The sequence below is a fragment of the Malurus melanocephalus genome, unplaced genomic scaffold (genome assembly GCF_030028575.1).
Source record: "Malurus melanocephalus ecotype Western Australia unplaced genomic scaffold, MMel_1.1 scaffold_11, whole genome shotgun sequence".
Lineage (NCBI taxonomy): Eukaryota > Metazoa > Chordata > Aves > Passeriformes > Maluridae > Malurus > Malurus melanocephalus.
Window position 1 is genome coordinate 3471957 of NW_026623243.1, and position 20838 is coordinate 3492794.

At 40.0% G+C, this 20838-nt stretch overlaps 2 protein-coding genes across 7 annotated transcripts in view; both read right to left on the reverse strand.

Moving 5' to 3' along the window:
• Positions 1–1743: 1743 nt before the first annotated feature.
• Positions 1744–14608, reverse strand: SELENOO (selenoprotein O). Its single transcript, XM_057378841.1, has 9 exons — positions 14062–14608; positions 12528–12731; positions 11488–11668; positions 8308–8438; positions 7672–7952; positions 7180–7330; positions 5203–5388; positions 4001–4157; positions 1744–3327 (listed from the first exon to the last, which is right to left on the reverse strand). The coding sequence occupies exons 1-9, from the start codon at positions 14592–14594 to the stop codon at positions 3133–3135; spliced, it is 2019 nt and encodes a 672-aa protein (XP_057234824.1). The 5' UTR covers positions 14595–14608; the 3' UTR covers positions 1744–3132.
• Positions 14609–16275: 1667 nt separating this feature from the next.
• Positions 16276–20838, reverse strand: part of TRABD (TraB domain containing) — a 36146-nt gene continuing 31583 nt past the window's right edge. For all 6 annotated transcript variants that reach the window (XM_057378863.1, XM_057378879.1, XM_057378883.1 and 3 more), the window contains one exon: positions 16276–20706. In XM_057378863.1, coding sequence (XP_057234846.1) covers positions 20532–20706 — 175 coding nt within the window. In that variant the 3' untranslated portion in view covers positions 16276–20531. The remainder of the gene's footprint in view (positions 20707–20838) is intronic.

Below are 20838 nucleotides of genomic sequence, written 5' to 3' on the forward strand. Positions count from 1 at the left end.
ATCTGCAGCACTTATTTGGAAAAAAAAAAATCCAAATCCAACTCACAAACAAAAAACCCCAAAAGCAACATTCCAACGTAAGAGCTGGCAGCAAAACATTCAGCAACTGTAGATTTACAAGCTCATGAAGCAGAGTTAAGGTGAAATTTTACCAAATCATGARAGGAGTCCCACTATCACAGACTATTCAGAGATTCATCTCCAAGATGTTCTCATTTCAGTTTTGTAATCTGGGTCCACTTGATCTTATGCAAGGGTACTTCAGGATAAATGGTATAGCCCTAATCAAGTATTGTCTAAGTCTAATCAAGTATTTTCACAGTAAGTTTTGGTAAGAGTCACACTTCATATTAAGCACAACTTCATGGCTTTTTGACCAGTAAGAAATACTTTCAGAACCTATTGCAAATACAAGCTGTAAAAATCAAGAAGCAAWTAATGATTCAAGTATTTAGACTCTCAAATGCTGTAAGGTGTATTCCGTTCTCTCTGAAGAACTGAGCTAAGTGATAATGTTCTAAACTGGACAGATTTTGTCTAATTGTCCTGAAAAATCTCCTGCTTCCACACTGCTCCAGGAACAAGAACAGAAGAAACTTGCTGTCTCGGAGACTAAACTATGACCCACCTTCTGAAATGAGAGTGCTGGAAGAGCACAAGCATTCCACTTGGCTTTGGATCATCTTGCTGCTTCCAATACAAAGCACTGACATTATTGCATGCCTTAGGGAACAGAGCAGTTGGATGTCAATGCAGCTGGAACACGGAAAACCTTCCAAGGTTCGTTGGTGAACATCTATTACAAATACAACTTTACTGAGTGGCACACCAAAGCAGCCACATCATGCCAACCCTGTTATACCTCTTGCACTTGACTGACATGTAAGCAAATATTTAACAGCAAATACCACTGCATTTTCATTTCTCACTAACATCCATTTTCCCTTTTAAGGATAAAATTGCTAGTATATATTCCAAAGTATGTCCTTCCATGATTTTGGCAATATAGGTGCAGARCAATGTGGTAGTTAATTCAAATTCTTTTATGTTCAAACACACAATTATTAATACCATTCTCCTCTATACCGGTGTTAATAGAGACCTATTAAATCTCCCCAAATTGTTATCAGAATGCTATTGAGAAGACTTCACTCTTTAAGTATGGTTAAGGATCATTACTKTTTACACCATTTTGTTAAGCAAAAAGCTTGGACAGAGCTCCTCTTGAAACTCTGTTTCCCTCTGCCAAAAGAAAAGATACATAAACTGAGAAACAAAATCAGCACAGTTATGTTGATCACTTTGAAACAATTTCTCCATCCATTACTCCCTTACAGGCACACTGTAAAAGACCACAAGCTCTGCAGCAGGATGGCTGAAGTGTCTTTCAGACTCATCTTTGCAGACACACTTTCTCCTCTCTGAGTCCTTTTTACCCAGCACTGACTTTCTGCTGAAGTTTCCATTAAATGGTTCCAGTAACCCAAGTGTAAAGGAAGGACAGACTCAATGAAAGTCTCAGATTCCCACAAAAATGGGTTATTCCTAGAAGTCCTCTTTCAATTACATCATTCTTCCACAGGCTGGGTAATACACCTAGTCTGTCCTTTTTTGTATCTCACAGGAAGTGCTGGGCTTGTCAGAGATTCTAGTTTGTTGTAATCCGTTTCTCCAGCTCCACAACAGAGTGAATGTTTGCATTCAAAGCATTCCCTTTTGTCCTGTGACAGCAAGGAGGACAAACTGATTATTTGTACAGATGGATAAGCAACAGTCCAACTGTTCTCCATTTTCTGACAGCTCATACCAAAGAAGACTAAAAAGAGCACAATTCAACCTGAGMTGATACCAAGCTTGTGTGAGGGTAACAGAAGAACTTCCTTGAGGACACGTCACAGTGTAGGATGGTGGGCTCTTTGGAAAAGAGAAGGCTTTGCATTGAATCAAACTGTTCAGGTGTCTGAACTTGTAACAGTCGTTCAAAAAGAGTTCAGAAAGCTAAGTAACAACTACAGAACCACTTTCTTTTGACAGTGTAATAATAATGGCAACCAACTTTCTCCTGACCCTCAACTGAAATGTTATCATTAAGTAATATGCAAGCAAGTCAGCTCCTCTTCTCCTCCTACACCCTCCATCATCTTTTACACAAGAAAAAGAGCACTTTCCCGAAGAGCCAACTTCCAGTGTAAAGATTTTCAAAGATCATGCAAGCAAACTAAATGGTACAAGACTAGAGAATGAATGGAAGAACCCCTCTGACCACTGTGATGAGCAGGTACCTCACYTGTACACTTACCAAACAGACTCTGTTAGGAGCACAGAAATACACAATGAACCTGGATTTGAGTGCTGGGTAGTTTAAGACTCACACTAATTTGGCTTCTGGATCCTGCCCAAGGCAATTGGCTTACAAACTACACTCCTGAGTTTAGTAGGTTTTTATGTGTTGTGTGCAAACATACTGAACCTGAATAAATTTCACCACCACGTTTTTAAGTGCAAATGCACATAATGTCCCTTAATTCTGCTCTTAAAAAATTCTAATTGTTCCCCCCAAATTCTAGTCTGCACAAATTGTCTGAAAATAGATAATGATTAAATACCAATCTAAAGTTCACAAGAAATGAACTACTTAATTAAATGAAACATAGCTTCAAACAAGCAACACTGACTCTGTTCCCYCATTAAAGAGGACTAAAAGTTCCTGCATAGAGAAAGCAGTAAATAARTATTAGAAGTACTATTAGTTAAGACATCAGACAAAAACAGATCAGATTCCTGACTTGCTCTTTTTGTCTTCACACAACAACAGTTCCATTTGGATGTTTGAAGTTCAGCCTGCCTCAACATAAAATACTGCTTTTTACTTGCAATGTAGTAAAGATAAAGGGAAGACTTTCAGTCTTTAAACATTTAGATTACYGATGTATGGGCTGTTGATTGTCACTGGTTTGTTCCAGTAATCCACAAATGCTTCAAATGAAGCACAGCTGAAGCCTCCTGCAGATGCATCCAAATGTAGTGTTGTTTCCATAACTTAATAGCACTTTGATGTTTGCCTTGCTGAATTCTTCGCTGCTGAAGGAGGATCAGAGTCTTCAGTTTACAGCAAAAAACAAAACAAGGCAGTTATGAAGATCATGTAACGCAGAGCTCTGAAGCCCACAGTGGAGGTTTGCTGCAATATGTTTGCTGGCTTCTGGTCTCTTGAGCACAAACAGCTGCTGTAGCAGTTGCTCCCTCCTCTTCTGCATCTTCCTTTTCCTCCTGGAAACCTTCTGCTTCTTGGAATGGATGCTCTARAAGTTTCAGTACATTTCTTACCTAGAGAAAACATAGCATGGTTACAAGAATTTAGAAAGTGAAGGCAAAATTATATGGAAAAGAACCTCATGCCAAATAATGAGCAAGCATATTGTATTTAATAYATGAACTCCAGACAAGCCAAATATTAAACAGATGAACAATACACATAAGACGCAAATTGTGAAATTGTACCTGGCTGACCTTGTATCTTTGTGCGACTCAAGCTCAAATAACTTGAAATGCAAATATAAAATACAAATCCTTATGTCATTTCTCAAAATAAATTAATTTCCTTATATTCTGCATGTAACTTTCCATGTGCTGAAGTCCGCAGGTGAAAACTGTAAATTTTAGAAGATAACACTTTCCAGCAAGGAACAAGTATAAATTAATCCCCAACTGCCTCCCAAGGTAAATATCACTCGAGACAGTAAAAGCAGAGTGTCTTTTCCTGAGGTTAGCCTACAAAAGTTGGTGAAGTTCAGATTCAGATTTTTGATTCCATTATTTGTACTGCAGTCATTAAAACTACMGTTTCAACAAAACAAATAAAGACCTCCTGAACAGTGAATTCCCAACCCCCATACTGCCCAAGATTCTAAACTAAATTTTGCCTGGTATAATGTCAGTCATTGACAGCACCACTACACATCCACATAACGTAGAGAGAGCAGGACCAGTAACAGCATACCTCTGAGAAATCCCCATTTTCAGCTGCTTCTATGGCATTCTGGGCAATATAATTCCTCAAGATGTATTTTGGATTGTTTGAATTCATGACCTTCACATGATCAGTGTTCCAGGCATCAGCATTACCACATCTTTCAATTTCTTTTTGCAAACGGACTCTGAAATTAAGCACATGACAACAACTGGTTTGGATCAAGCACCACATGTCAAATTGACACATTTTCTTGTTTTGAGATCCTTAGTTCGCAGTTCTTAAAAAATACATCATCTGTAATCCTCTCAGTTTATAAAATGTAGCATGACAACAGAATATAAAATACTACTTCATTTAAAAACAGCTCTATGGACAGTCAGCAGGATGGGGCTTGAGGAAGTGGCACAGCACAGCTTTTGTATTCTCTGAAGTCAGATCAAGACATGGGCCATGGTCTTTCTGCATCACTCTGCAATGACTGACACATTCTGGTCTCATCTTTTAAGTATTTCAATGCTCAATTATTGGTTAATGTTTTGCTGTTCTTGTAAAAGCACAGGGATGCAACACAGCTGAGGCATTTTTGAGGTACTTTCTATCAGTAATACTTGCTAAAGCTCCCAGCCCTKCTGGAGAACAAGACCACAGGCAGCCAGGTAAGGAAATATCTGACCTAATCCACACACTAAAAAAGCTAATGCTCTATTCAGGGGTATTCCTTACAAAAAAAAATCTCATGCTAACATTTAAGATTTTTGGCTTTAGAACAGTCTAGACATTTGTTTTTCCTGGCCACAGTTTCTTTTTTTACTCTTTGATTAAGAATACTTGCTTTGTTCATTAACACATAGGTTTTTCTTTCAGAAAAAAATTCAAACGCTAGAATGCTTAGAAGTCAGTCAGTTGTATTTACTGAGCACTTAAAAGTTCCTAACTGAAATTAGTCTCTGTCAGAATCAACATCAACATTGTTGAAGCACTTTTCATACTAGATTGGATGCTAGGTGATTTCTACACCCTCACCCTACCTCAAAATCTAGCAAACAAAACAAAGACGCCTTGAACCTTTACAGCAACAAAGACACTGATCATGGCAGTAGATAATATTCTTGAATTGCATGCACTCCCCATTCCTCCTAATCTCTCTTTGAGACAGCATCTTTTGTGAGATAAGCACATTATTCTCAAAATGCAGAAAGATAATAGTGTCATCAATACCKAAACCTTACCTGTATTTCTCCAGCCATTCCTTCCAGTGTCTTTTATTTCTGCTAAGTAAATCATCTGCTGTTAACTGCTCCAGTTTAGAGAATTGTTCAATGCGTTCCAATTCTTTATTTATATTTGCTTTTGTTCCAATTAAAGCAAAAAGCTGTGGATTAGACTGAGCCAACATCAGCATCATTGACAGTTGTCTGGGAACAGAAAGAACAACACGTTAGATATGAAAGTTGAGCTGCCTGTCAAGAAYCATCTCTTTGCAGTCAAAGCAAATACAAGAACATTCACAACAAACTATGATTTCACTAGAAAAGTTAAGTAACAGAAATTTGTAATTAACAGAACAATTTTCATTAAAAATCATCCTAATTTTACTGTTTCTTCCCCTTTCTTCAGTGTCTTTAATTTATATTCCTGTGGTATATAAAGTACAGACAGTAGATTTTTCAGAATTATCAGCTTAGCTGTACAGTTCTCATCAAAACACCCTTTGAACTTTGAAAGGAATTTGGTTTAAAAAATTTTATCTTAGTTAGCTATCAAGATAATATAGAATTCACAGGGTTTTTTTGGAGTTTTTTTATTTCTTTAACACTATTTTGTCAGTACTAATAAAAATCTAAATGATATAGGGAAAAGAACTTCATTTAAGTAACGTGTGCTAAGACTGTGTTTAATTTTTTTAAGTTAGACAGTCTAAATCACAGAATGGATCTGCTTTCTGGTAATAAATTCTTAACAATATCCAGAATATTTTGCTGAAATAAGATTTAACTAGGATTATATCTTTTCATGTTTCACTGTGTTAGCTGGTGTTGTACAACAGTTCCACCTTATTTTTCCATACAATGCTAGCTCTTACTTTTCCTAAATTAATAATTATACCATAACAKAAAGTAAAATAAAAACTCAAGAGTTGCTGCAAGAGTTGCAGCATTAGTTGCAACACTAATGCAAAGTGTTTTTATTTCCTCCATTTTTAAACAAAGGAGGAAAGAAAAATTATTCCTGGCCTCAAAACACACAATTCATTGTATCAGGTTATATCTTCATTCTTTTAGTAAGCAGAGGTAAGCCAGGTGCTTTGACTTCTGGGTTTGTATGAAGTCAGTTTGTACCCAAATCTGATATACACATCTGACTGACATGCCTAGTTCTGTAACATCCAAGTGCTGGGATTAAAACAGAAATCAGTCATGCCCTCACTTCAATACAGTTCCCCTCMAAAATGTCATATCCATATAATGATGATTTCTAGCTACTTTTCACGTTTCTCTAGTCCTGAATGCAGTGTTTAAACAATACTGTCTCATCTCTATCCCACAAGCTATCTCCTTATCATGCTATCAACACACAGCAAAGGCTGAAGAATTTGGTAAGGTTCTTTACTTTAATGAAATACTTACTAAGCAAAGGGGGGAGGAGGGGAGAGGCATACCTAAAACACCTTTAATTTTTTTCCCCATCTCCAAAAAGTGAAAAACTGCTGCAAGCACTGTTATAAGCAGCAGTTGAACATGACATAGTATTTTTTCCTTACTACTTTCCAGAGTAGCTGGACTGCAGAATAAATGRGACATAGACTACACCACCTGAAGTGGGTGTTCAGGTTATCCTTAGGCCAGAACTTTGGCAGATGAAAGTGACTTTTTGCTGACAGTATATTATCAGAACATGGTAGCACTGTGCCAAACCCATTTCTTCTGTAAAATACTTTTGTATCACTTCATTATTTGGCACTCTCATTGCCTCAAGTCATCAGAGGCAGGGAAGAAAATTAAAAAAAAAAAMCAAACAAAAGCTCAGAMARCTTTAACCCAAGAGCCAACTGCTGAAAGTCACTGCTGTAAATCATGATGCAGCAAATCCACTTAACGGTGACATTTCAATCTTAAAATCAGTGAAATATTACATATCATGCAGAGTTCATAATGGTTATAATGAAACTAAATGCAAAAACCAAAASCACTTAAGCAGAGTAATACCTTGGATCCATCTGTGGTTTAAAAGCGACTTTCAGTTCTTCCACAGAAGCACACTGACTTGTAAGCTCTTCTAAGAAATCTTCAAATTTTGAAGAATCAATGTCTACTGAGAATGAACTCAGTAAGTAAAAAATATTTGTGAAGTCTCCAGCTGAAAAAATGAATTCTATGAGTAATGCAACTAACAAATCAGCAGAAAAGCAGGTCCCATACCTCCTTTGTACCTCCTCCCACAGCAGTACAGGTTACCATTTGAAAGAGGTAAATAAACTGTTCTCTCAGTGAGGGTGCAAATGTTGTAAGACAGGGGCCTGTATAAGGCAATAACCTCTCCACAGTTCATAACAAGGTAACTATTTTCAGTTCTCTCCCAGATAACAATGTAGTTGCATAAGGCTACTTTCTTGTAAGGTCAAGATATAATTTATGTTTTTATTTGATAATAGATTCTGATGGGCTATTAAATAAGCACCTTCTGTGCTGTTCACCAACCTGTGAGATGCATGGTTTCAAGCAGTTCAGACACCAGCTTACTATCTTCTTCTAATTCCAGTTGGATAAGGCCTAGTTTTTTCCTCATCTTCTGCAAATAGTGTTTCTCAAATTCTGCATCATATTCCTCTTCCAGGATGAGTTCACTTATTTCCAAGGGCAGCTCTGGCACTAAAGCTTCAGCAAGTTTCCCCAGGTTCCACTTGCAAATCTCTGGCTGTTTGTTGTAAGCATAGCGCCCTGTATTGTCAGAACCATTGCAAACGTGCTCAGGGTCATACCTACAATAGAAGAAAGAGTATGCATTCTTCTAGTTGTCTGGACACCAACACTGTGAGAACTAGTACTTTTATTATTTTAGTTTGCTCTAGGAACTTAACAATTTGAAAGGAAACACTCCTTGATCCTTTTCCCAACCCCACAGGCTACAAGAACAGTCTAACAGCAGAGGTGTTGTGAGCACAGTTAAAAGTACATTGAAAAGAAYTGCAGGACAACTGGAACTATCTTAATCTACTTTACCATAAAGAAGATTCAAAAGTCTATGTTAGAGTTAAAATATTAAAGCAACCATGAACACCAGGACTGTTCTACACAGCCAATACATATGCACATTCCAAACATTGCCACACTGACCTGTCCATAAACCCAAAAGGGCCRTAGTCAATGGTCAGTCCAACTATGCTCATGTTATCTGTATTCAGCACGCCATGGCAAAACCCCACACACTGCCATTCAGCCACCAATCTCGCAGTCCGTTTTGTTATCTGAAAGAAAAGATACATTTTTATTTTTCATCACAATGTATTTCAAATACATTCATGTGTTTCCAGGCATTTCCTAGTGTGACCCGACGTTTCTACAGTGCTGACAGAAGCAGATTCTGGCAGTACACACATCTTAAAGGCAGTTTGCCTCTCTCCTCCTGTCAGCAACTCTCCTGGTTCTCTGCCTCCCATTTCCATTTGCCTCCCCTTCTCTCCCCTTCCATGCTTGACTTGCCAGTCAGTTGAATGGCTTTCAAATACACTGAAAACACCACACTGAAATAAGGTAAACTGTCTGACATCAGACTTACATACTAGACTAGTAATTATACAAAYATATTCTTTTGCATATTACTGATCTTAAAGAGTAACTAAAACAGKAGATCACTTAAGCAAAGTCAATCTTTTGGTTTACCTCACACACAGGGGTGATTCACAAGTAAAAGGGTTGACACAAAAAACTACTCCCTGCAAATACAAATTTTTGCACTGATAAGCACTTCTTTCAATGTTCTGAGAGTGGAAATAAGGCTACAAGATTAAGTAAAAGAATGACAGTTTTATTTAAATGCATTTCTTCGCCGAATACATRCTTCATCAGAAATTTTCCATTGTTTTACTGAGAACTATATTTATGGAATTGACTGCAATCATTTTATGTGCCCCGTCCTTCAAATAAATACTGTWATATTTAAAAAGTAGTCCTAGTAACTTAAATACACAAACCCACCTATCAACTACAACACCATAAATATAAAATTCAGGAAGCTAATATGGTTTTAAAATAAACTAGTTGCAAATACTTTACTAAATTGCTCTAAGTAAACATTTTATATAGCTATTAGCTAAAACTTTCCAATCAAATTATTTTCATGGATAAAATCTTATTTTCATAGATAAAATCAGTCTTCTCAAATAGCTAACAATGCACAGAAATTCAAAGCAACTATTTGTTCCATGCTGCAGTGCAAGTGTGTTTCATTAAGGTTCAAAAAAGGATCTATGCATTGTTTCACTAGATATTTCTCTGCCTTTATCTACCTTTTAAAAAAAATACAGGCAGTCAAGAAAGGAAGAAAAATGAGACAAACCTAGCTATAACAGGTGATGATGCTTGGAACAGAACTTTGCACAAATGATGCTTGGAACAGAACTTTTTTGTTCACCTTGACACCCCACACTTCTACTTTATCCAGTATTTTCATGGTAGGTACTTCACCCATTTTTTCTTGCACGCTGGTTCACAGGGCAGCTGGAAGCCAGCAGCCACCACATCTGTCCAAAACTGATTACTTAGGCCATAAACCAGTAAGAGAGGCACACCCTGAACAATGGCTCTGTGCCAGGAAAATGTAAAAGTTAAAAATAAAAAAATCCTGGCCACCAGGGATGGGATGAAAGCACTCCAGTGGTAAGGCAGTCCTCACTGCTGGATGTTTTTGTATGGATGCATCACACTCCACCAGTGTTTTGGTAAAAAGAAATCCCCTTAATGAGAATGCCCAAAAGCAACTAAATCTTGGGTGCCACTCAAAGACAGGTATATTGATCAGAAAGAGACAGCTCTGCATCCTCTTTGACCTTTGTTGYTTCTGATCAATGTTTTTCTACAGCCAGGCAAACTAGGAGACAATTATGATGTATATAGAAGAGATCCAGCTGAAGGACATGCTCATTTAAATGTAAACAACAGCTACAAATTTTTTGAGAAGTACAGATAATGCTGTTTGCTTTCTAGACAGTGCCGTGAAATGCAATCACTTGTACTTTTTTTTCTCCATTTCCTCCACAGTGCAGAAAAAAAATATAAAACAAATTAGAGCTGAGGTGACAGCAGTTCCCCACTATTAAAAAATTGATATGTTTGTCCAATTAGAGAAGGGACTGGAGTGCTTTTTAGGTGGAGAAAAGTCTGGAAAGTCTCCAATAAGGATGACAGAAAACATAAACACGAGTAGGCAATGACAGCACAGACATGGAGTGTGTACAGGCAGCRTCAGGAGGAGCACAATGAACAAGAAATGGTATAGGAAAATGAGAAAAGGATGCTAGGAACAGGGGTAGGGGGAAGGAGAAGGAAACCAGTAGTAACTGGACYAGGAAAAGCAGCCAAAAGCAGAAAGAGGCAGGACAGGGCACACACACATGCACCAAGTTCCCCAAGTGTCAATGACTTTTCTGCCTCAGGAAGTAAACGTGCCATCAGCAACAGAGCTGGACATGCACACCGTGGGTGACAAGCCACCGTTCTCCTCATCAACCCCAACTGGCTTGTCCAGCAGAATTAAATTGTTTGGAACACGGTGGTGAAGCAAGCCATAGCTTGCTTTGAACTAATGCAAATATTCAGAGGCTGTGATAAGGAAAAACAAAAAGGGCAAAACATAACAATAGAATGTCAGATTTTAAGTCTGGCTTTTGACTTTTTATTGCTTTTSAAAGTGCATCATGCTGCAGGCAATCCCTCAGACTAGACCAGATCATTTCAGGTATCAAAGCACCACAACAGTTTCTGGATAGACTGGTCAAGTGTTATATGGTATTTTTTAGTTATTCTGTTTGCTGACTACTTATAAGAGTGCTCAACTGCCTTTAAATATTTCAGTTCCAAAGTCTGAAGAAAAAGTGATTTGCAGTCAGTATTTCTGCTTGTCATTTGRAAAATGAGACTCAGCATTCTCAGTATTTTACAAAATGATGCCTTGCAAGTGATATCTCAGCACCATCAACTCATCATCTGACAAAATCAGAGCCAAAACTCCCWCACAGTGTAAGACACCCCCGCAAATGGAGACAAGCCTTTGGAAGCTCCCCAAAGCAGGGGAATCATTATTTACTAGGAAGGTTCTACTCTCTTTTCACTGGCTAGATCAATAATACTGCTTTCAACAATAAGCAGTTCTACTAAGAGTGCTTTCTTCAAAGAAAAGAAGAGTTCAGTCAATTGAAAYGATACAAAGCATTAACTGACTCCARTCATCTGTGCTTGYAGATGAARTTCCTAAAGATGACTGGTATGGATTTCTGAAGAGAATCTCATCTTTCTTACCTCTTTGAAGAAAGCAGCATTCCTCTGAACACTGTTATCTGAATAAGCCTCCTGGATTTCTGGGTAGAAAGTGCTGATCACATAATCAAGCATCTGTATTCGAATGTCRTTTCGGTTAACGCTGGGACCCTTGCGTCCAGTGTATTCATCAGGAGGTTTAAAAATTTCAAAAGAGCCAAATCTGTTTCAAAATAAAAACGTTTTAGAACTATCTGGTACTATCAACATAATTTGATATTGCATGTAATAAAAGTAAATGCAATAACAGCACATCACAAGAYCAATCCTTCAGGTGACTGAGAGAAAAGACCTGCAAGATTCCCACACTGAATCTGGAGCACCTCAGTGCTAACAGACCCAGTCAGTACTGGAATTCTTACAACTCCTTCTACAGAAAAGTTCATATCCTGAGTAAATATGTAGAAATTGGACTTACTTTAAATACTGTACATCAAGCATACCAGATGAATTTTTCTACATGTGTAAACACACAAGAGGAATGYACACAAATATACACATAGATATGAAAGTGCATATTCCTTATACCTCACTTTCCTCTAATATTCTGTAACCTTAGAGGAAGCAATTCAACTTCCTGAAATACCTRAATCTTCTGCTGGAGCAGAAACATCCTATACTTCTCAGGCATGGAAAGTACACCCAAACTTTGACAGTACTATATTAGAACTGGAATTAAGGATAGAGCTACAATCCATTACTACTATAAAAAAAAAAAAAAACCAATATATTCTATACAGGAATAAACATGAAAAATTTCTTCCTAAGTCTGCTGAACTTACTTCTTCTTTCTACCGGGCTAACATCCCTAATGTTTATCTGTCTCTGTGCAAAGACAGCTGCTCACCTCATCTGCTGGGCAAGAAATGCAGCTTCCTACAGCCCAGTAAATGAATTACCAAGCCTCCAATGCAAGAAACACATACACAGTGATGTTAGAGAAACACACCTTAAATGGTATTTTAAGACTGTTTAGTTTTAGAAGAAAAAAACCAAAACCAAAACCAAAAATAGGCTTCTACCTTATAAATGTAGAGGCGATCCTCAGAACAACTGTACACCTTTCATTTTTTGGATTCCCATCATAAAATATGTCACGGACGACTTTGGAGTCGGACGTCACACACGTCCCAGCCCGTGTTGTTGGTATTCCCAGGTGGAACATGGCCTCGCTGCACAGGAACTCCCGGATGCTCGACCGCAGCACTTTCCGACCATCAGCTTGTCTGCAGCAAGAAAACATGGATGGTKTTAAGGCTACTAAGGCAGGAAATTCTGTCTCCTCTGTAGCAGTAGAGAAATAAAAGCCTTGAAGTAGCTTAACCTACAATACTCTGTCCATGGTCACACAAAAAAGCAGTGGCAGCTCTGAAAACAAAAGCTGGATCTTCAAACTTTTGTTAAAAGTTCAACTGGATGGACACAACYTGCAATGAAGACCACACACAACAGAATAAAACTTCCACGTACACATACCACTTCTAATCATTAATTCTCTTGGTTGTATTGATGCAACAGTCTTTCAAAAAAATTTTAAAATTTGGACAACTATAACTATTTTACTGTATATCAAGTCAATGGTTTACTCTTAATTAAATGAAATATAATGAAAAATATTATTCTGACTCTTTCCTGGAAAGTGATCTAGTAATGGGGTGTTAGGTATAGGCACACATAATGGTTGCATTAAAAAAAAAAAACCCAACTGAACAGAACTGACAGCAGATCACAAACTAGGTTATTTAATAGATATTAAGCAAAAGGAACAGACACGAGGTGGTTCTCAGCCCACACTTCCTGCACTTCCAAAGCCACACACAAGCACGAGAGCTGCCCTGGGCAGATGTACAAAGCTACCACCGTATCTGGGGTTTTCACTGTGATTAACCCTCAGAGACCTGAAAGCATTCAGAGGACCGCATATATGAAACTAAGRTGCTACCGAGTGTGTGTACAGCTGGGACAGAAAATATGGGAAATGCAASTGGGAAAAATTACCTGAAACATTTGAAGTATTTAAAGGCTAATGTTACTAACGAAGATATGCATCCCTTGTAGGTACTTGGTCAGTATGCCATTTTGGGGGACTTTCCCACTATTCCTTCCCACAGCTGGGAAGAGTGGGGAGAAGGACCAGCAGCACAATCGAACACCCACATTTAAACACCATCTGTGTGGSCCATAGGGCAGCAATTACAGTGCTCTCGCCACTGTCATTACGGTCTGCATCCTCCCAAACGGGATGCCCGCACAGGAGGATACCCAGGACGCCACCTGAAGGAGACGCAGTTACAGTCTTGTTTTCCGGCAGAGAATTTTGCCACCTCCTAGTCTAACATTCAAACATTACAYTCCCTGCTGCAAAAGTTAAACAAAAAACAAACAACCACGAGGGCATAAGAGACGACCTTTGCCCCGGGGAATGATCCTCAGCGGGGCACCAGCCTCTCGCTAATGCGATGTGGGGCCGGCAAGCCCAGCCCGTCCTCCCCGCACCGGGCTCYCCCACAACCGCGCCTCGCCGGCTGCTCCGGCACCGTCCCGCCCGCGCCTTACCGGGAAAAGGGGGTGATGCCGGCGCCCTTGAGCTGGATCTCCCAGCGCTCGCCCCGCGGGCCCAGCACCTCGCCCAGGTACATGGCGGCGCCGTCGCCCAGCTGGCCCGCGAAGCTGCCGAACTGGTGGCCGCAGTAGCAGTGAGCCGCGGGCTCCGCGCCCGCCGGGACCCGGTTGCCGCTGAAGAACAGCGCCGCCTCTGCCTCCGCCGCCTCCGGGTCGGCCGCGGGCGCCTCCAGCCCCAGCAGCGCCAGCGCCGGCAGCGACATGGCCACGAGCCGCGGGTTCTGCAGCGGGGTGGGCCGCACCCGAGCGAAGCAGGCGCCGGGCACGGTCCGCGGGCCGCCCTCCTCCGAGGCGTCCACGGGCAGCGAGCGCAGCGCCAGGTTGTCGAAGCGCAGCGCGCCCAGCCAGCCCCCGCCGCCCTCGGGCCGCTGCATGGCCGCAGCCGCGGAGCCGCGCCGCGCCGGGCCCGACACAATCYCCCACAGCCCCGAGGGGAAGCGGCGGGCGCCGCGCAGCACCGCGTCCATGCGCCCGGGCCGGGAGGGCGGGCCGGGGGCGGTGCCGTCCAGAGTCCCGCCCATGGGAACACCCTGCCCGGCCAGCGGCGAGCCGGGAGCGCTGCCGGGCCCGGCGGGGGAGCGGGCGGGTGAAAGTTGGCCCCAGGGCGGGGAGGCTCGGCCCGCCCCTAAGCATGGACAGGCGCGGCCGGCGGGAGCCGCCCCCACGSCTTGGGCGTGCTGCACCCACAGGAGGAAAAAAGATAAACGAATGTATACTGCAAGTCAGTACTTATTCAGAATGCTCCTATTTTGTGTTATGTCAAATAATAGCAGGTACCACATTGGCGAATCAAGACCAAACCTCTCCAAGATGCACCCTTATCTTCTCTGAAGGATGCAGAGGAGGCCTGTGTTTAAACCCGGACACAGTAGGTAAACCATCTGCAAACAGTAGATGGCGCTAAGTYATTACTAGTATTTGTACTTTCCAGCTAAACTCAGTGAGTCTCAGCTCTGAAGAGCTTGGGTGTAACCATAAAGTCAGAGACAACATGGGGATGGCAGCAGGGAGAAGCTGCCCAGTGACAGGTGGTGCACACCCAGAACTCTGTCACACTTGTATGAACTTAAAGCCCCGAGCAATCTTGCCAAGCCTCCGCACACACAGCTCTAGGCACAGAACACTGCAGCTGGCCATGGAGAAAGCAGATGTGCAGTTTAGTAGCGGCAGAGATGCATCACATTAATAACCACCCCACTCTAATCAAATATCACTCTTCATTACTTTGTCCAATTTGTAAATCATCTCTGTAGCCAGAATCAGGGACATCTTACCACTGAAAGAATGTCACTTAGCTGGGAGGAGACACAACCTACTGAAACTGGAAAAAGTGGGTGTTTTTTTTGTTTTTAATTGAAGTCTGATCCTTCAGACTTCACTCTTCCCACTTTCACTCATGCATCAGTCATGMCACACAAGTACCAAGTATCTTGGTTAACACAAGTATGAAAGTGGCTGTGTGCATCTTTCCCCCTTCCCCAAACACCACTAGAGCTTCTCCCCGTAGACAAACCGATAGACAAAACAWCCAACAAGAAAACGTTTTCTCACTTTGCGGCACAGCTGCCCCCAGCAGGGAGCTACTAAGGAGAAGCCAGAGCCAGGTCAGCTGTCAGGACCCAAAAGACAAGGTCTTGTGACAGAAAAGAGTACACAAACCTCAGCTCCCAGCCTTTTCTTTACTAGGAATGAGGGTAGGGSTAGCCCCATCTTTGCTCCTGTTGCCTCCCTGGAATATAGAAAACTCCATTCTGCAGCACAAGGCAAGCAACAAGGGAGGGGATACTGAGCCAACGTCCTGACAGCTTCCTCAGCTGGGARCTGCTGCACAGGACTGCCGCTATTCCTGGTCTCTTCACATACACATGRTATGTGTGGACCTGCTGGTGTGGGGATATCCCCAGCTGGTGCATTTTTTCACCTGAACAGGCAGTAGACTGATTCCAGCTGTGTGTCTTAGGAGCTACTTTTGTCCTGTGCTTGATGTCTTCCGTGTGCATTTCCACAGCAGGGGCTCAGAACCCCGCTCAAGTCTGCCCATCAGTCAGAACCAGAAGAGCGACCCTTCTCCTGCAAATACTTAAAAGCCCCCATCTTACAACCTCCCATCTTACAAAAATGACAGTCCTAAAACACTCAAGTCTAAAAGTTTATTTCAGCTTTAAAAAGAAACAGGGAAATACATACATGAGTATCTTAGTTACACAAGTGATACTGTGCTGTTTCTTTTCCATGTGTAGTTCCCATTGCCTGGCACTTTGAGGTAACGATGTATTTCTCAGTTTTTTACGTTTTACAATACACATAGAAATACAGCTTCCAGTGGAAATCCTAGACATTTTAACACATCTAAAAAAGTCAAWTTTAAATTTTGTTCAGTATTTGGTATAGAAAAAGTCACCTCAAATGTGACGTGGGCCAGCAGTGTGCAATGTAACGCTGGTGAATGATACACTCCCAAAGCAAGCAGCTGCTGGGAGCACTGCTCCGAGTCGAGCTGCTGTGCAGCGTCCTCTGCCCCTCCCAGGAACAGTACTAGACTACAGTATCTGAAGTCTTTTCTTCCACCTAAATGGAATTTTTACCCAGCAATTCTTTGCAGATACAGCTCCAATTGCAACTGGAGGGAACTTAGCCTGATCAAGGAAAAAGGAGCTGCATTCRCTCATTACACAATCAAAAAAGATGGACCACTGAATGACACAGAGTACAAACAGATGGTACATTATCTGTATGGAATACAGCTTATCATATAGTTACTTCAAGTATGAATACAGGGTCTTTGTATTAATACCTTTTTTTTTAAAGTAATGGTTATATTGATTTACCTGTGTCAATTTGAGAGATTGAACTCTTTGCCACTCATTCAATATCTTTTGCACTTAAAGGGTCTTTAAATCCCACACAGAGGACAGCGCTTTAGGCACAAACAACTGTGCCTGATGTTAAACCAATGTTGGAGCACTTTGCTGGTCTGAGACTAAGGCTGTCAGCTCCTTGCATGACTGAGCACTGGAGGCATTAAAGAGAAGAGCAACAAGAAAATCAACTCACCACACCCAACTCTGGAGTTTGAATTTAAGTATTCACTCTCCCTGTGTGTTCAGTAGGACACAAACTCATCCTTTTTCTCTTAACCGATTACATGTGGTAGGTACAGAAACTAGTTTCCCTGCTTCAGCATTACATTCAGATGCCCCTTAGCAGGAGGTGTTTAATTCAACTAATGATCTCCRGGAAAATGTTAGATGGTAGAATTATCCTGTACTAGATTGAACTAATCAGTGTTTGCTCTCAATAAAAATACTGGTTAATTAGGAAAATAAATGCCTTCAACAGAAATGGTGGTTAAAATATTTTATTTTTTATATAATAGGACATACTGCTGTTTACTTTAAATCACTTTAGAGTAAAGGCACACATTGTTAAAAATACTTCAAATTTACATCACATGTACAAATGCATAAAACAGATGTACATGTCACCAAAAAAATACAATATGGCTTCATAAGGTTGAGGCGGGGCTGGGACAATTCAACATATAAATTTTACAGGATGGTGTTAACACTGGAAGGACTGACTAAAACAGAAAAGAATGGACCTAGAACGCTGATTATGTTACATAAACAGTACAACACATTGAATATACAACATCAAGAATTTGTGTATGGATTCATAGAATTATTAGTTCAGCAAATTCATCACTTTCCAGGGGCCACTGAATAAACAGTGCATGCATATGATCTGCCAATTTGCAACAGAGGGAAGATAAATTGCAAATTCTCCATCCACARATAGGTTTGCTGAAGAATCTGCTGATATGCTTTTGAAAAAACAAAAAAAGATTGAAACAATAGACTTAAGGTACTGACTGGAGAGAATAACTGAGTAACGAATGGACACCTTAGACAGTAGTCACTTTTGGCTAAAAAACATAAAACTTTAAAGTCTGCAAGAATGCTCCATGACAATCATTTAGCATTAGTCCCACCCAAGATTAAGGCTCCTATCTAAAATTTACCTTAGATTTGTTTTACTTTGTGTAAAACTACCTGAGCACAGATATCAAAGATCTACAGAGCTTTTAAAATATCTGCAGATACTTTAAAAATCTGAAGATAACTTAAAGCAAAATATCTGTATATTTAATTCTACCAGYTAAATATTCTCGAGAAAACAGCAAACAGAACAACATTTTGGTATGTCAGTAAAGCCAGAAGAGTGAGCTTAAGCTTTTGCCTTCATCTTCTAAAAATGTACATAAAATGTAACAGAATTATTCAAATAGGACTGCTTAATTGTAAACAATACATTAAATGTTTTTAAAAAACAGGAATCAAAATTCAGGCAGTCACTCTTCTACAAATTGTTTACAAATGCTGCTTTTCCTCTTGCTAGAGACAGCTGGTGGTTTCTTAAGCACTGATGAATAGAAAATAAAAGGACCTGCCCCACTGTCCTCTGTATTATCACTTGCACTGCGTGTCCTAGAAGCATGAATTGCTGTCATTTTCATTTGCTACAGTTTATTCCCTGGACACCTGTAAGGCCCAGACCCAGAAAACCACCTCGCATTATCTTAAGAGCTCTGCAGGATCGGGTTAGATTCAGTAAGTTTAAAGATAAACATGCACTTTAATAATTTGCTGCACTGGAACTCATAAAACTTTCAAAGTGCAAAGCAGAAAAGCATCAGATTGCAYGGACAGACCAGCTCCCAGCAAAGTCAATGCATCACAGGGAGGAGCATCAGACCCTTAACTTAATTTTAAAAGCTTGAACAAGACAACACTGTACAGAAGATAAATGTGCATACTTTTCAGCAAACAAAAGACTGTACAGGACCATTTCCAACACAGGGCTTTGGAAATATACCCCATTCAAAGTGGTTTTTGGATTTTATTGAGCCAACTGAAAAAACACAAAGAAACGCAAAGCACAACATCACCTTTTCCTCCTCCTGCCTCACACACTGGTTCCCATCTTTCGTTCCCAAAAGAAATTAATACAGATAAAAAACTCACTTTAAGTGATGAGCAACTGTATATGAGCCTGTGGAGCAAATGGGACTCTTCCACTCAAATACATCAGGTTAACTTTGATATGACAATGTTATCTGTGTTGCTGAACTAGGACTAGCTGATTGCCAAGGGCACTTTACAGTCACTGACAATCCTGTATAAAGGGAAGGAGGGAAGGTAATAAAAATGCCAATGAAATATAAACCTAGAATTAAAAGAAAAATTTTATGATGGATGACTGTTCTGGATAATTAAGAAACAAAATAACAGCAGTCTTAGTACCCATAATTCTATGTATAAATAGCAGGTAATCGAAATAAAATGCTACAGCTAATCTGAAAAACTAAATTGAACACTGCTTTTCTATTAAATAGATTAAAATATTCATCCACCAAGAAATTACATTGATAAATAAAATATTTTCATAGCAAAAACAAGGGGCAGGTTAATTCCAGGCTTTTTATGCCAAATATGAAAGGTCTGAGAAATAAAAGTAAATTATACAGTAGTTCTAGTTTCTTAAATTTACAATACTGAAACCAGCAGGATTTGGCTAAATAATACAGTTTAAATAAGCTAATCTAAAGGAACAGAGTGTCCTGTAAACATCTGACACAAACCACATTGCATTCTGATGGGGTGGCTATACCTTCTCTATGCAGGAGAAAGACAATTCAACTGGTGATGGTAACAAGGGATGCAACCTAAAGGCAACATTCCTGTTCTTCAGTAAGGCTTGTAAAAATTTGAGCCATGTACGTGTGACAGCCTGTACAATTCTGAAATTTCTGGAAAGCTCTTAAGTTTAAAAAAAGCCTAAAYGTTTCAGGTATAAAATACACATAGAGAAGATGTCCTTTTAAATTATATGAAAAAGTGTCTGGCACCAGAATCAACCACTTGGTATTATTATACCTAAGAAAAAAGTAAGAATCTCTCAAGACAGGTGTCCCTGAACTTCAGAGGAGATGCAGCTGATTAGGTAACTTTGTGTTGTTTTTTCCTCTGGAAAAGGAGCCACACACTCTTTAAACTGCCTGTACTAGATTATCAGCAATAGATATATATATTATATAATGCATATATACAGTATACATATATATAGTATGCATATATAATATATATATATATTTGCATACACATTTCTTTTACCTCAATCTGGAATCATCTGTTTTCATGCAACACACCCACCAAGAATCAAAACTTAATTAGATCATAGCTGGTGTAACTTCAGTATCAAATCTTTTATTATATAGTGATTGAGTGTTGCTCAGCATCAACCAACTCTGACTCGAATCCTCATCTTCTTTCAGGCCAGTTCACAGGTTGCCTCCACCATCCTTTTTTCAGCCACCTTCTTCACACAGAGCCTCCACTTGATGTTCAATGCTGAGGCACCTCTGTCAGCCTCTGAATATAGCTCTGTGTTGCTGGCATTGAGAGAACAAACTGAACTGTCCTGTGACCTATTCGGTAGCAGCCATATCCCAGCAGTCCAAAAACTGTTGCTTTTAAGACAAATTTGAAAATCTTACTTGACGTTGATGGAGGAGGCACACTGAAAGAAAAGATAAAAAACAATATTTGCATAGCTGGAAACAGCAGGAATTTTCTAATTAAAAAAAAAAAAAAAAAGGATCTTTTCTCCCCTTTCTCCCTACAGTGCAAGAAATTCTCAGGTGCATCATAA